General features: G+C 42.4%; 1 protein-coding gene across 1 annotated transcript in view; it reads right to left on the bottom strand.

Moving 5' to 3' along the window:
- The window catches only part of itgb5 (integrin, beta 5), an 87,254-nt gene that overhangs the window by 62,284 nt on the left and 7,247 nt on the right, over nt 1–17,723 (bottom strand). The window contains exons 5-7 of the mRNA XM_046363186.1: nt 17,276–17,444; nt 11,100–11,261; nt 156–251 (exon numbers count right to left, since the gene is read on the bottom strand). Of these exons, the coding sequence (XP_046219142.1) occupies nt 156–251; nt 11,100–11,261; nt 17,276–17,444 (427 nt within the window). The remainder of the gene's footprint in view (nt 1–155; nt 252–11,099; nt 11,262–17,275; nt 17,445–17,723) is intronic.

The raw sequence follows: 17,723 nt of genomic DNA, 5'->3' as shown, positions 1-17,723 counted from the left end.
TGTGAAATGTATTGTCAATCAGTGTTGCTTCCTAAGTGGACAGTTTGATTTCACAGAAGTGTGATTGACTTGTAGTTACATTGTGTTGTTTAAGTGTCCCCTTTATTTTTTTGAGCAGTGTGTACATACATATACATAAACATTTTTTAACGTACCTTGTAAATGACGTAGAGCCTTTTAGTCACAGCGAAGATGAGATAGATGTTGTTCTCCGCCAGCTTCTCTCCCAACAGAGCCAGAGAGGGATAGTCCTGCAGACAGACAGATAGATATGCATGGAAGAGGATGTTAGAGCCATTTCAAGTTCATTAGTTTAGCTTCCAGCTCACCCAGGGAAGGGAAGTCATTGTTCCTCTGATTCCAGTGTTGTCTTTACACGAGTCCCCTGACATTTCATTTTTCACCAGCAGAACGAAGTCAGAAGTGATTTAGACCTATGTATTTACAGCTCTGCACAAGAGCTGTGGATTGAGGAGCAAAACCTAACTTCCACTTAAGTCAAAGATACAGTATAGTCAAGGCATGACTGAGTGAAAATGTTTAAGCATTTAATAAGCAATCACTTTATCTCAGATTTGAGATTTGTCTTCAGTAGCCTTTATCATTGTGTACATACAAATCAAGCAACAGTGAGATTTACAGTTGAAATGGCCCGTGAGGTTTACCGATTTTCCTGAAAAACACAGTGCTGTTCTGGGAAGCACCCATTCTTCCATCCCACATTCAGATGAGATGAGGGTAAACATACTTAGCCTGTTTGGGGATTACTCAAGCTGAGGATCCATTGGTGTTGAAGTCTGATTTGTGTTGGAGTACCTCCACTGAACTTAATGTGTTGAGACGTAACAGGACTCTCGAGCCCAGAGCACCAAATGACACTCAGCAGATCAGCAAATAAAACATTGCGATTCCAGGAGAAACTTTCATTCACTTAATCCATGTTCATATCATTGAGTTGGATTGGTTGAAATGAGCATGATGTTTATTAGGTTTTTATTGCATTAGTTCTTCAGACTTCAAAATAGTGCTAGCCATGTAAACAAACCGTGCAGAAAAATATCTAGTTTTTTATGTGATGCAGTCTCATCATACAAAATCCAAAACCTTAATTTCCAGAACAAAAAAAAAAGTTCACATGGCTTGTAACATGTCTTTGTGTCCGCTCTTAAGACTGCTGAGCTCTCACCCTACCTGCGGTCTAAATTAACTCCCAACTAAGTGAACATCCCTGAGTTCATTAAAGCTTTACCTACAGCACCCTATGGCTCTTCGTAGATAAGTCAGTTGGACCTCCACTAGGAGCAGAGCCAGGCAGACTCAGGGAACGAGCATACCTCAGTTTACATTGCATTCCTCCTTACCTAAATTTAGCCTTGCTCCGGCCATCAAAGAATCAGACCAGCAGTTAAATGCTTTGTGTCTGGAAGGTTGAGTCATTTATGTTCGCTTTACCTCAAAGCAATCCATCTGGACCAAGTCTATTCTTGAGAGCTGCTGCTTCAGTATGGAATTTTAGCCTAATAATATATTACACTGACAATGTGGATAAAAAAAATAACCATTTCAAATAGGTTACAAGGCATAGGGAGGTTTGACTGTACTCTATAATTGTGTGTGTGTGTGTGTTAAATAACATAGCTAATCATGTTGTATACTGCTGTACACACTTTCTAATCATATACTGTCCATACATACATATTGATATTTCGGACACTGAAATTGTTCAGATATTTTTTTATTTCTTTATTTACATTTGTGTGTATTATTCGGTATTACTGCCCTGTTGGAGATAAGTGCAGAGAAATGCTTATGTTTCTGAGATAGAATACGTGTAAGCTGCCAATAACATTTGATGTTATAGCCGAGATGTATTATAAGCTAGCTCTATAGTTATTTTATAGCTCTAGAGTAACCATGTTACAATGTTAGTTTATAGCTCTAGACTAGAGTAACCATGTTACAGTTAGATGTTATAGCTCTAGAGTAGAGGTCGACCGATTAGGATTTTTCAACGCTGATACTGATCATTGGATGACCAAAAAAAGCCAATACCGATTAAATCGGCCGATTTATATATTTGTAATAATGACACTTACAACAACACTGAATGAAAACTTATTTTAACTTAATATAATACATAAATAAAATCATTTTAGTCTCAAATAAATTATGAAACCTGTTCAATTTGGTTAAAATAATGCAAAAACGAAGTGTTGGAGAAGAAAGTAAAAGAGCAATATGTGCCATGTAAACAAAGCTAACGTTTAAGTTCCTTGCTCAGAACATGCTGTTGGAAAGCTGGTGGTTCCTTTTAACATGAGTCTTCAATATTCCCAGGGAAGAAGTTTTAGGTTGTAGTTATTATAGGACTATTTCTCTCTATACCATTTGTATATCATATACCTTTGGCTATTGGATGTTCTAATAGGTACTTTTGTATTGCCAGCGTAATCTCGGGAGTTGATAGGCTTGAAGTCATAAACAACGCAGTGTTTGAAGCACAGCGAAGAGCTGCTGGCAAATGCAGGAAAGTGCTGTTTGAATGAATGCCTACGAGCCTGCTGCTGCCTACCACCGCTCAGTCAGACTGCTCTATCAAATCATAGACTTAATTATAATATAACACACAGCAATACGAGCCTTAGGTTATTAATATGGTCAAATCCGGAAACTATATTTTTGAAAACAAAACGTTTATTCTTTCAGTGAAAAATGGAACCGTTCCGTATTTTATCTAACGGGTGGCAAACCTAAGTCTAAATATTGCTGTTACATTGCACAACCTTCAATGTTGTCACAATTATGGCAAATTAATTACGGTCTTTGTTAGGGAGAAATGGTCTTCACACCGTTCACAACGAGCCAGGTGGCCCAAACTGCTGCATATATCAAGACTTGCCAGAACGCAAGAGAAGTGACACAATTTCCCTAGTTAAAATAAATTCATGTTAGCAGGCAATATTAACGAAATATGCAGGTTTAAAAAAAAACAAATCAACTTATGTATTGATTTTAAGAAACCTCCCTGGGATAGGTGGGACGCTTGCGTCCCACTTGGCCAATAGCCAGGGAAAATGCAGAGTGCCAAATTCAAATAAAATACTATAAAAATCTAACTTCCATTAAATCACACATGTATCAAATTAAAGCTACACGTTGTGAATCCAGCCAAGATGTCAGATTTCAAAAAGGCTTTACGGCAAAAGCATAAGATGCTATTATCTGATGATAGCACAACAGTAAACAAAGAGTAGCATATTTCAACCCTGCAGGCGCAACACAAAACGGAGAAATAAAATATAAATCATGCCTTACCTTTGGCGAGCTTCTTTTGTTTGCACTCCAATATGTCCCATAAACATCACAAATGGTCCTTTTGTTCGATTAATTCCGTCGATATATTCCCAAATGTCAATTTATTTGGCGCGCTTGATCCAGAAAAACACAGCTTCCAATTTGCGCAACGTCACTACAAAATATCTCAAAAGTTACCTGTAAACTTTGGCAAAACATTTCAGACTACTTTTGTAATACAACTTTAGGTATTTTTAAAATCATTAATAATCAATCAAATTGAAGACAGGACTATCTGTGTTCAATACAGGAAGACAAACTGACGCTACTTTGAGTCATGCGCCTCTGCCAGTGACTGGTACGAATTACAAAAATCGCTGAAGCTGTAGACTTATATTTCCCTCACTAACTTTAAACATCAGCAATCTGAGCAGCTAACCGATCGCTGCAGCTTTTATTTTTTTAATGTTTTTAATTTCACCTTTATTTAACCAGGTAGGCTAGTTGAGAACAAGTTCTCATTTACAACTGCGACCTGGCCAAGATAAAGCATAGCAGTGTGAACAGACAGAAACAGAGTTTCACATGGAGTAAACAATAAACAAGTCAATAACACAGTAGAAAAAAATAAAAGGTATATATACATTGTGTGCAAAAGGCATGAGGAGGTAGGTGAATAATTACAATTTAGCAGATTAACACTGGAGTGATAAATGATCAGATGGTCATGTGCAGGTAGAGATACTGGTGAGCAAAAGAGCAGAAAAGTAAATAAATACAGTATGGGGATGAGGTAGGTAAATTGGGTGGGCTATTTACCGGTGGACTATGTACAGCTGCAGCGATCGGTTAGCTGATGTTCAGAGATTTTTGCAATTCGTTCCAGTCACAGGCAGCAGAGAACTGGAAGGAAAGGCGGCCAAATGAGGCGTTGGCTTTAGGGATGATCAGTGAGATACACCTGCTGGAGCGCGTGCTACGGGTGGGTGTTGCCATCGTGACCAGTGAACTGAGATAAGGCGGGGCGGAGCTTTACCTAGCATGGACTTGTAGATGACCTGGATCAATGGGTCTGGCGACGAGTATGTAGCGAGGGCCAGCCGACTAGAGTAGTGGTATAAGGTGCTTTAGTAACAAAGCGGATGGAACTGTGATAAACTGCATCCAGTTTGCTGAGTAGAGTATTGAAAGCTATTTTGTGGATGACATCGCCGAAGTCGAGGATCGGTAGGATAGTCAGTTTTACTAGGGTAAGTTTGGCGGAGTGAGTGAAGGAGGCTTTGTTGCGAAATAGAAAGCTGATTCTAGATTTGATTTTGGATTGGAGATGTTTGATATGAGTCTGGAAGGAGAGTTTACAGTCTAGCCAGACACCTGGGTACTTTTAGATGTCCACATGTTCTAGGTCGGAACCATCCAGGGTGGTGATGTTGTACCTTGAGCGTGGCTGAGGTGCACCCGTGACCGCCTCGGAAACCAGATTGCACAGCGGAGAAGGTACGGGGGGATCCGAGATGGTCAGTGATCTGTTTGTTGACTTGGCTTTCGAAGACCTTAGAGTGGAACTAGGGGTTCCATTGTAAAACTAAAACAATGATAACTAACCTGAAAAACAGTATACAAGGCATATTGACATTTGAGAGAGACATACAGCGAGGCATAAAGTAATCGCAGGTGTTGATTGGGAGAACTAGCTAAAACAACAGGTGAGACAACAGCTAATCAGCTAACACAACAACAGCAGGTAAAATGGCGATGACTAGGCATAGAGGGTCGGATTAACTACACACAGAGCCTTAGTTCGCGGCTGGGTCCGACAGATAAAAAATAAATAAACAGAATGGAGTACCGTGATTGATGGACAGTCCAGCAGGCATCAGCTATGTAGCCAAGTGATCATAGTGTCCAGGGGGCAGCAGTAGATGGAACAGGGGAGCCGCCACTACGCTAGCGAAACAGCGTTTAAAGTTAGTAGCCCTGGGCTAGTAGGAACATCTGTTCCGACGGAGGACCGGATGAAGGCACAGCGTCGGCAGACCAGTCGTGATGTCTCCACCCCCATGCTTCACAGTAGGTATGGTGTTCTTTGGATGCAACTCAGCATTCTTTGTCCTCCAAATACGACAAGTTTTTACCAAAAAGTTATATTTTGGTTTCATCTGACCATATGAAACCAATCTTCTTCTGGATCATCCAAATGCTCTCTAGCAAACTTCAGACGGGCCTGGACATGTACTGGCTTAAGCAGGGGGACACGTCTGGCACTGCAGAATTTAAGTCCCTGGCGTCGTAGTGTGTTACTGATGGTAGGCTTCGTAAATTTGGTCCCAGCTCTCTGCAGGTCATTCACTAGGTCCCCCCGTGTGGTTCTGGGATTTTTGCTCACCGTTCTTGTGATCATTTTGCGTGGAGCCCCAGATCCAGGGAGATTATCAGTGGTCTTGTATGTCTTCCATTTCCTAATAATTGCTCCCACAGTTGATTTCTTCAAACCAAGCTGCTTACCTATTGCAGATTCAGTCTTCCCAGCCTGGTGCAGGTCTACAATTTTGTTTCTGGTGTCCTTTGACAGCTCTTGGGTCTTGGCCATAGTGGAGTTTGGAGTGTGACTGTTGGAGGTTGTGGACAAGTGTCTTTTATACTGATAACAAGTTCAAATAAGTGCCATTAATACAGGTAACAAGTGGAGGACAGAGGAGCCTCTTAAAGAAGAAGTTACAGGTCTGTGAGAGCCAGAAATCTTGCTTGTTTGTAGGTGACCAAATACTTATTTTCCACCATAATTTGCAAATAAATTCATAAAAATCCTACAATGTGATTTTCTGGATTAAAAAAAATAATTGTCTGCCATAATCGAAGTGTACCTATGATGAAAATTACAGGCCACTCTCATCTTTTTAAGTGGGAGAACAACTGGTGGCTGACTAAATACTGTTTTGCCCCACTGTACATAGTCCATCTGTAAATAGCCCACCCAATCTACCTACCTCATCCCCATATAGTTTTTATTTACTTTTCTGCTCTTTTGCACTCCAGTATCTACTTGCACATCATCATCTATTCATTTATCACTCCAGAGCTAACTTCTTGGTGACAGGTGGCAGTATTTTCATGTCCATATGAAATGCATGCCCAAATTCAACTGCCTGCTACTCAACCCCAGAAGATAAGATATGCATACTATTCATAGATTTGGATAGAACACCGAAGTTTCTAAAACTGTTTGCATCATGCCATTTAGCAGACGCTTTTATCCAAAGCGACTTACAGTCATGTGTGCATACATTCTACGTATGGGTGGTCCCGGGGATCGAACCCACTACCCTGGCGTTACAAATGCTCTACCAACTGAGCTACAGAAGGACCACATCATGTCTGTGAGTATAACAGAACTTATTTAGCAGGCAAAACCCAGAGGACAAACCATTCAGATGTTGTTGTTGTTGAGGTCACTCTTTTCAATGGGTTTTCATTGGGAATCCAGATTTCTAAGGGACCTTCTTGCAGTTCCTATCACTTCCACTGGATGTCAAGTCTTTAGAAATTGGATGAGGTGTTTCCTTTGTGTAATGAAGAAGTACGGCCATCTTGAACGAGGGTCACTTGAAGTGTACTGTTAGATAGCATGCTTTCTGGTCACACGCCTCTACAGTTTGTTTTACTCCTGTATTGAACACAGATCATCCAGTCTTCAATTTTATCGATTATGTACGTTAAAAATACCTAAAGTTGTATTACTAAAGTAGTTTGAAATGTTTTGGCAAAGTTTACAGGTAACTTTTGAGATATTTTTTAGTCCCGTTGCTCAAGTTGGAACCGGTGTTTTTCTGGATCAAACGCGCCAAATAAATGGACATTTTGGATATATATCAACAGAATTAATCGAACAAAAGCACCATTTGTGATGTTTATGGGACATATTGGAGTGCAAACAAAAGAAGCTCATCAAAGGTAAGGCATGAATTATATTTTTATTTCTGCATTTTGTGTCGCGCCTGCAGGGTTGAAATATGCTTTCTCCCTCTGTTTACGGAGGTACTATCCTCAGATAATAGCATCGTTTGCTTTCGCCGAAAAGCCTTTTTGAAATTTGACCGGTTGGCTGGATTCAAAACAAGTGTAGCTTTAATTTGCTATGTTGCATGTGTGATTTAATGAAAGTTAGATTTTTATAGTAATTTATTTGAATTTGGCACTCTGCATTTTCCCTGGCTTTGGGCCAGGTGGGACGCTAGTGTCCCACATATCCCAGAGAGGTTAATCTGCTAAATATAAATTATTTCGCTACTATGGCCTATTTATTGCCTACCTCCTCACGCCATTTGCACACACTGTATATAGACTCTTTTTCTAATGTGTTATTGACTGTACGCTTGTTTATTCCATGAGTAACTCTAGTTGTTGTTTGTGTCGCACTGCTTTGCTTTAACTTGGCCAGGTTGCAGTTGTAAATGAGAACATGTTCTCAACGATCTTACCTGGTTAAAAAAATTTTTTTAAATATAAAAAAATGAAAAGAAAATCAGCTGTGCAGTCATATCCTGGGATTCATCAAATTTCAGCGAAAAGCACTCAGTGATAAATCCTTGAGCACTTGTTGATTCACGTTATCCGAGAGACTCTACCCTTCTTGTCACAGTGCCAAGTGTTTAATAATAAATAAATAGTGTCCCACTTCAGAGAGCATTTTTTTATGTCCTCTTTGTTTTTGAATTCTTTAAATAACGTCTTGGCGGCAACCACCATTGAGTCCTTGTGTAGCGCTCCATCAGTGAACAGTTTATGTCAGCCATCTCTTGGCTAAACACGGAAGGAAGGCTCTGTTGCAGCCTTATTTTAAGCTGTCGGTTTGGTAAAAAGCAACTGCTGTGCTTTCAATAGACTTGAGCTGGTCAATTTTCTTTCAACGAAGCATGCTCTTTAGCGGGTAAGTTTCTTTGAACTTGGGGTGGATGGTGTTGCGGTGCAGCTCCACGTTACCCCGTTTTGCTAGCACTACAGCCTGGTGACAAATCAGGCAAATCCTTTTGTCCTTAACTACGATGAACAGAAAATCGTGTTCCCATTCTAAATTAAAATTAGACGTTTTTTGCTTTTCTCCCTTGTGCCTCCGCCATCGTTTCGTTAGTTTGCTTTTCGTTAGCTTGATATTATAACAACAAGTGCCTGAGCTAGTTAAGGAGGGAGTCAGGGATTTAATTTGTCAGATATCAAACCTAGAAAATGTATTTAATTGGCCGATATACCCCTCCCCCGCACCTCGACCACCATAACTACACACAGGGCACACATGGCACATTTTAAATTAAATTCATAAATAATAAAAACATTGACATTTGATTTTTTTCACCCTCTGATTTTGAAAACTCCTCGCGATCGACTTCTAAGATCATCTTGTCGACCGAGATGGACTGGTTGGCGACTCCTGCTCTAGAGATATAACATCATTGTAACATGGTTACTCTAGAGCAGTGGTCGCCAAACCGGTGGATCGCAGTCGACAAGTCGATCTTCATGGCATTCCTAGTCGATCACCAAATATTTCGGTAGAAAAGCCAACGAACGATAAAGGCTTACACTCCTTTTTAAATCGTGTTGAGCTGTTGCCAGTAGGTGCACTTGATTCAAAAGTCCTGCGCACCGGGTAAGCAAAGTGTTCCCATGAGACAAACTCCGCCTACCCGGCGGACCGGTAAATCTGTGACTGAATCGAGTGCACCTACTCTGCTGCCCGTCAGATAGCTCAAATCACCATGGCTACAGAGCTTCCATGACACGAACCCAAACTGGCTGCACGCGTGCGCCATCGTGCATACATTTTCTCCCCCCCACACCAACAGTGATCACGACACGCAGGTTAAAATATCTAAACAGACTCTGAACCAATTACATTAAATTTGGCGACAGGTTTAAAAGCATTAAACATTGATGCCAATTTAGCTAGCTAGCTTGCACTTGCCCAGCTAATTTGTCCTGGGATATAAACATTGAGTTGTTATTTTACCTGAAATGCACAAGGTCCTCTACTCCGACAACTAATCCACACATAAAAACGGTGAACTGAATCACTTCTAGTCATATCTCCTCCTTCCAGGCCTTTTCTTCACTTGACTTTATATTGCCATGGGCAACTTTCATGAATTAGGTGCATTTCCAACACGACCTCGTTCGTCTTTCAGTGGGTACCTGCTTCTGTAAACCAATGAGGAGATGGGAGAGGCAGGAGTTGCAGTGCGATCTGCGTCACAAATAGAACTGACTTCTATTTTAGCCCTTGGCAACGCAGACCCTCGTTGGCATGCGCAAGCAGTGTGGGTGCAATAATTTAATAATATAGATTCCTACATTTATTTTGCAACGCTTGTGCACGCGACGCGAGGGGTGTAGTCAAGACTGTGACACTGACCACAGCCAAGTTTAACAGGCTACTAGCCTACATAAGACTTAGTAACTAATAAAAACCATGACCACAGAGAGATTGTCAACGAATACAGCAAAGAGCTGCTGTTTTTATGTGTGTTTAAATGTATATATTTGTTTAAATTTATATTCAGCATGTCACTGTTTTTATTCAAAACTATTACAAAAAGGCACTTTTCCGTAGTTCCGCTCGGGCTGCAGCTGCAATAAATGAGTAGCCAAGTATCAATAGCATTGCATTTTATTATTATTAAAAGCTCATAGTCTCGATTTTAATATTAAAGAATATTAAATATTAATAGACCCCCCAACTTTTTGACCTGAAGTACACTGATGTCGTCATTTGACCTTGTTGACCATCAGATGCAGGTACCATCAGTCCAGTAAAATAAAAAAGATAAATATTTAAATTCATGCTCCACAGTGCCTCAAGTGCTAAACCAACTGATCTATTCTGTTATCAAAGCTCGAGTTTTTAAATATAATATGGTCTGATGAACAATATTGGCAGGCCGATCATAACCAATATGCTGTGATAATGTATTAGGCCTACTGCCCAAACCTCATTCCTACAAAACTGTTTGTGTAAGGTTAAATGTAAAAAATTCTGAGGAGTAGATCTCAGCTTGCTTTTTGACTGCGAAAGTCATCTTGACTCAGAAAAGGTTGGTGACCACTGCTCTAGAGTAACCATGTTACATTGACGTTACAGCTCTAGGTTAACCATGTTACATTGACGTTACAGCTCTAGGGTAACCATGCTACATTGACGCTACAGCTCTAGGGTAACCATGCTACAATGACGTTACAGCTCTAGGGTAACCATGCTACAATGACGTTACAGCTCTAGGGTAACCATGCTACAATGACGTTACAGCTCTAGGGTAACCATGCTACAATGACGTTACAGCTCTAGGGTAACCATGCTACAATGACGTTACAGCTCTAGGGTAACCATGCTACAATGACGTTACAGCTCTAGGGTAACCATGCTACAATGACGTTACAGCTCTAGGGTAACCATGTTACAATGACGTTACAGCTCTAGGGTAACCATGTTACAATGACGTTACAGCTCTAGCGTAACCATGTTACAATGACGTTACAGCTCTAGGGTAACCATGTTACAATGACTTTACAGCTCTAGAGTAACCATGTTACAATGACTTTACAGCTCTAGAGTAACCATGTTACAATGACGTTACAGCTCTAGAGTAACCATGTTACAATGACGTTACAGCTCTAGGGTAACCATGTTACAATAGCGTTACAGCTCTAGAGTAACCATGTTATAAGGAAGTTATAGCTCTACAGTAACCATGTTATAACGTTAAAACGCTTCAGTAACCATGTTATAGCTCTATGGAAACCATGCCTTGTCTTACCATCTTGGTGGAGCCGCTGTATTCGTTCTTCTCATTCATGTGGCACTCCCCATCATGGGGCTGGACCAGGCCTCCCAGTTTACCGTCCAAGGCCAGGTGAGGCACATCGTCTGTGGCAAACACCAGCAGGTGGAAGGCCTCCTTCCTCCAACCTATCCTCTCCTGCACAAGGGAAGAGATGGTCACTTTACTGAAAGTTTTAGAGACACCTAATAACTGAGGTGTAAATTAAAGCCAATTTATGCTTGAGCCGTAAAATGTGGCCTCCGGAGGCATGCAGAGGCTAAATCAAGCTCCGTACCACATTGATGTGCGCCTCTCAAATTCTGTAACAATGAGGAGGGCTCCGTATCGACATGATTGGATGATGGTAGGTGGGGGAAACTTCCTTCACAATAGCTCTGCCCTGGTAAGCGCAAGTAGTATTAAAGCCCTGACGTCTGCGTTGCAGTAGATCCTGGCCAGTGCAGATGGCGTATTGACCATGAAGTGCCTTTTAGTCTCCTCCAGTTTACAGTAGGCAATTATTATTATTAAAGTTTTTAACTAGGCAAGTCAGTTAAGAACAAATTCTTATTTACAATGACAGCCTAGGAACAGTGGGTTGACTGCCTTGTTCAGGGGCAGAACGACAGATTTGTACCTTGTCAGCTCGAGGATTCGATCTAGCAACCTCCCGTTACTGGCCCAATGCTCTAACCACTAGGCTACCTGTAGTTTTGTACTTTCGTAGATGCACAGGGGATCAGTCCATGAAATCAAGAAAGAAATACAGGCTTGATAAGAACAAAAAGAGACAAGTTCATTCTAAATTATCATTGATAGAAATTGATTTAAGATATAACTGTACTATAAAGCCTTTATAAAAGTGTTTGTAAAATATTTAATGTAAAAAGAGCTTGGCAAGACACAGCTGACATAAAAGATCCCAGAAATGTTCCATATGCACAAAAAGCGTATTTCTCGCAAGTTGTGTGCACAAATGTTTACCATCCCCGTTAGCGAGCATTTCTCCTTTGCCAAGATAATCCATCCACCAGCAGCATAATCATTACACAGGTGCACCTTGTGCTTGGGGACAATAAAAGCAAGTCAAATTTGCTGTTTGTTTTGTCACAATGCCACAGATGTCTCATTTTTTGAGGGATCGTGTATTTGGCATGCCGACTGCAGGAATGTCCACCAGAGCTGCTGTCAGATAATTTAATGTGCATTTCTCTACCATAAGCCGCCTCCAATGTCATTTTAGAGAATTTGGCAGTACGTCCAACCGGCCTCACAAAACGCAGACTACGTGTAACCACGCCAGCCCAAAACCTCCACATCCGGCTTCTTCACCTGCGGGTCGTCTAAGACCAGCCACCCAGACAGGTGATTAAACAGTGAGCATGCACAACCAAAGAATTTCTGCACAAACTGTCAGGAACTATCTCAGGGAAGCTCATCTGCATGCTCGTCGTTCTCACCAGGGTCTTGACCGGACTGCAGTTTTTTTCATAACCAAATTCAGTGGGCAAATGCTCACCTTTGATTGCCACTGGCACGCTGGAGAAGTATGCTCTTCACAGATGAATCCCGGTTTCAATGGTACTGGGCAAATGGCAGACGTGTGGGCGAGTGGTTTGCTTAGGTCAGCGTTATGAACAGAGTGCCCCATGGTGGCGGTGGGGTTACTGTATGGGCAGGCATAAGCTACGGACAACAAACAATTGCATTTTATTGATGGCAATTTGAACACACATATACCCCGTTAAGAGTTCCTGACGACGATTGTCGTGCCATTCATTTGCCGCCATCACCTCATGTTGAAGGATGATAATGCATGGCTCCATGTCGCAAGGAACTGCACACGATTCCTGGAAGTTGAAAATGTCCCAGTTCTTCCATGGCCTGCATACTCAGACTTGTCACCTATTGAGCATGTTTGGGATCCTCTGGATTGACGTGTATGACAGCTTATTCCAGTTCCCCCTAATATCCAGCAACTTCACACAGCCATTGAAGAGGAGTGGGACAACATTCCACAATCAACAGCATGATCAATTCAATGTGAAGGAGATGTGTCTTGCTGCATGAGGCAAATGATGGTCACAACAGATACGGACTGGTTTTCTGATCCACTCCCCTACTGTCACCTTCTTGGAAATGGGCGGACCAAGGCGTAGCATGAGTATTGTTCCACATATTTATTTAAGTGAAACTAACAAAACAAAATACAAAGACCATGAGGACGTAGTACACTAACAATCAATATCCCACAAAACACAGGTGGGGAAATAGCTACCTAAATATGATCCCCAATCAGAGGTAACGATAAACCGCTGCCTCTAATTGGGAACCACATTAGCACCTACATAGAAATAAATATACTAGATCACGCCCTGACCTACTACACCAACCAAGGGCTCTCTATGGTCAGGGCGTGACAGTACACCCCCCCACCCCCCCCCCCCCCAAAGGTGCAGACTTTGGCCTCAAAACCTGAAACCAAATGGGGAGGGTGGGGGGGGGGGGGGTGATTAGTGTCGGTGGCGGCTCCGGTGCAGGTCATAGCCGCCGCCCAGACCCCGGATCCGGCCATCGCGCTGGGCTGAATGCCATGCCTGGACTGGGCATCGGCGAAAAGGAGGGCTCCGGCCATGGAGCTGGGTTGGACGCCGTGCCTGGACTGGGCAGCGGTGCAGAGGAAGTCTCCTACCATGGAGCGGGACTGGACGCCTTGCCTGGAGGCAACGGACCGGGAGCCGTCGCCGGAAGCTCCTGACTGTGAATGCGCACTGGAGGCCTAGTGCGTAGAGCTGGTACAGGTGGCACCGGACTGGTGACACTTCAGGGCGAGTGCGAGGAGGAGACACAGGACGTACCGGACTGTGGAGGCGCACTGGAGGCCTGATGAGTGGAGCCGGCACAGGTTGCACCAGACTGGTGACACACTCTTCAGGGTGAGTGCGAGGAGCAGGCACAGGACGTACCGGACTGGGGACACTCACTTCAGGGCGAGTGCAAGGAGGAGGCACAGGACGTACTGGACTGGGGAGGCGCACTGGGGGCCAGAAGGATGTAGCCAGCCCAAGTTGCACCAGACTGCTAACTGGATCCTCTGGTCAGATGTTGAGCAGAAGACACTTGCACAACATCTCTCTTTCCTAACTTCCCCAATGCCTACCTGACCGTCTCTGGCACTTCAGGGCAAGTGCAGGAAGCAGGCACAGGACGTACCAGACTGGGGAGGCGCACTGGAGGCCAGAAGCGTGGAGCCGGCCCAGGTTTCACCGGACTGATGATATGCTCCTCCAAACGCCTGCATTGCCGCATACTCCTAGCCAACTCCATTCTCCGGTATCCCTCCTCACACTGTTCCATCGCCTCCCAGATGTTCTCTGGCTTGTCCCTCTGCTCAGTCGCCAGCTCCATGTGCCACCCCCCAAAATTAAATCTTGGGGTTTCTGTGGCCGCGGTCCCCGGCGTCATCCTTCTTGTGTCCTCTGCGACTCCTGCCACGGAAGGGTCTCCTGTCCTTCCATGATTTCTTCCCAGGTCCAACTTATTTTTCCCATCGTTGTACGCTGCTTGGTCCTTGTTTGGTGAGATATTATGTCACGTTCTTGGAAATGAGCGGACCAAGACGCAGCATGAGTATAGTTTCACTTAAATAAATATGTGGAACTAACAAAACAAAATAACAAAACTACAAAGACCGTGAGGACGTAGTGCCCAAACACACTAACAATCAATATCCCACAAAACACAGGTGGGGAAATAGCTACCTAAATATGATCCCCAATCAGAGGCAACGATAAACAGCTGCCTCTAATTGGGAACCACATTAGCACCAACATAGAAATAAATATACTAGATCACCCCCTAGTCACGTCCTGACCTACTACACCATAGAGAACCAAGGGCTCTCTATGGTGAGGGTGTGACACCTACCTTTTATTTTTAAGGTATCTTTGACCAACAGATATCTGTTTTCCCAGTCATGTGAAATCCATAGATTAGAGCCTTATGAATTAACTTCAATAGACTGATTTCCTTATATTAACCAAGCTCAGTAAAATATTTGAAAATTTTGCATGTTGTGTTTATATATTTTTTCAATGTAGTAGGGAGTTGTAGTTGCCAACAGGCCAATATTGTACATAGTTTAGCGCAGAAAACGTGGTAATTAACTGCAATGACTATAATCCATTGCGCGCACGCTTACTTGTCCGGTCTTGGTATGTGTGGAGCAGACAATGAGACCTATCTCGTTGACTGAAACAGAGAGAAGTGAGAACATGCAAGAGGAATAGAAAGCATACCTGAAAATGCATGATCTAAGTGATTAACAGTTGGTATTCAGCAGTCAGAAAAGTATGCCTTATTTACATTGAAGAACTACTAAAATAGTGATTTTGTCAGAGAGCATAGACACCACCTGTACAGAGAAGAGATTACTTGGTCATCAAATAAAATAAATATTTTATTTAAAGTATTGTGAATAAATTATGGTTAATAAGTGATAAGTAGCAAATACTTGGTCATACTTGGTCATCAAATAAAATAAATATTTTATTTAAAGTATTGTGAATAAATTATGGTTAATAAGTGATAAGTAGCAAATACTTGGTCATACTTGGTCATCAAATAAAATAAATATTTTATTTAAAGTATTGTGAATAAATTATGGTTAATAAGTGATAAGCAGCAACGGGCAGTCACAACCATCATGGGACACATTTTTTATTCTGTGTTACAGCATTCAACCCACATAATGCATTTAATGTCTAACCGAAACCGACCTCAAAATGCACTAATCGCTCTGCACTACTAGCTGTAAAGAGTAGTTCCTGCCCCTATAAAACACTATCACTTCATCATTATTATTATATTAAACTATCACTTTCCACAAGCTTGACAACCACATACATCAACAAGGAGAGTAGCAGGTGTTTTATCCAGAACAAGGTCATTATCAATGGAAAGCAGAGGTCAGAAAAAGTGTAAGAGCAAAGTTAACATAGTGCCGAGTAATAGCATAACACTAAACATAGTGCCGAGTAATAGCATAACACTAAACACACCTGACCTTTCACCCATGTTTAGACATAAAAAGGCATCCATTTGTGATGCCCAGCCCAATATATTCCCAAACTGTCCCTCATACCATCGTGGTCACCTAATCATCCCCAGCTTACAATTGGCTCATTCATCCCCCTCCTCTCCCTGTGACTATTCCCCAGGTCGTTGCTGTAAATGAGAACGTGTTCTCAGTCAACTTACCTGGTAAAATAAATACAAATATTATGTGCCACAGTACACAATAGAAAGAGATGTGGGTTGGCAGTTGGCATACGGGGCCCTTTTTGAATAACATGCTGGAATGCTAGAGACATTAAACAAACCTGCCATGCTTCAAATGCGTATTGGCTGGAGTGGTAGTTAGTTCACTATGTACGACAGTCATGCAACCATGCCCATTTCATGTATATATATATATATATATTTTACAGGGAAACAAAGAGGCATAGGTTTAGCTGAATATTCTACAATGGTCAGCAAAGCAAATTATGAATTAGTCAAAGTAATATTCTGACAACGTAACCGAGTGATACAAACATATCAAGAAAGTATTGGCGCAACCGCAAAACAGACTGCCCCGATCCAAGTTTCTGTTACAACAAATCGCATGGTAGAGTTGGGAGGGAGGGAGTCATTCTCTGTGATATATACTGTGATATCACTGGGCCTGTTTCTGTTAGTGAGTCTTCTTGTTGAACCAGCTGCACCAGACTAGACATCCTGTTCAACCACCAGGTGCTTTGAATTAACAGACTCAATTAACCCTAAAAGTCTCAATTGTGACTTGTGTTCATTAAGCACAAAATGGGGGGCGGCGACGACGACGACGACGACGACGACAATCAGACCAGGGAGGGACTACCTACACCTACTCAGTAATAAATGCTCATTTTCGTATTCCATTGTGTGTGCTAATGAACACGACCAGGGCCTCAATCCATCATGTCTACATGACTGACAGCTCACAGGAGAAAACCTAAAGGGACTTGACTGACAGAAAATCTGGTTCTGATTGGTTAGGATTAAGGTTTAAGATTAAGGTTAGGGTCAGGGTTATAGGTTGGCATACCAGCCGGTCACATCCCATTAATCACACCCCGGCCTCAGCTCACCTTACAGACGGCAGCCTGCAGGATGGCGTCGAAGCCTCCCTCCGGAGCGTCCCTGTTGCGAGACACCATCTGTTTCTGCACCTCCTCGTTGAAGCGATCCACCTTGTCCGTCAGGGAGAGGAGGTGGCGGAACCCGAAGGAAGGGACACAGTTGGGGAACAGCTTGTATCTGTGGAGAGGGAACTTTTAAAATAAAGTATGCTATGTATGTAACAGACCTGGGTTAAAATAGTATTGGTTTGTGTTTGATTGAGCTTGTCTGGCACAGTGGAACCAATGAAATAGTGCAAACCCTGTCCATTTGGCACCCCCACACAGGCTCTCATCCAGGCAAACTATTTCAAATATTGGCTACATTTAACATGGTATAATGCAGTTTCCTCAAGAGGAAGACCTCAGTGACATTCTAACACACAATTCATCCTGGAGGAAACACATATCCTTTGGG

This window comes from Oncorhynchus gorbuscha, linkage group LG09 (assembly GCF_021184085.1).
Source record: "Oncorhynchus gorbuscha isolate QuinsamMale2020 ecotype Even-year linkage group LG09, OgorEven_v1.0, whole genome shotgun sequence".
NCBI classification, from domain to species: Eukaryota; Metazoa; Chordata; class Actinopteri; order Salmoniformes; family Salmonidae; genus Oncorhynchus; species Oncorhynchus gorbuscha.
This window is presented reverse-complemented; position numbering and strand designations above follow the sequence as displayed.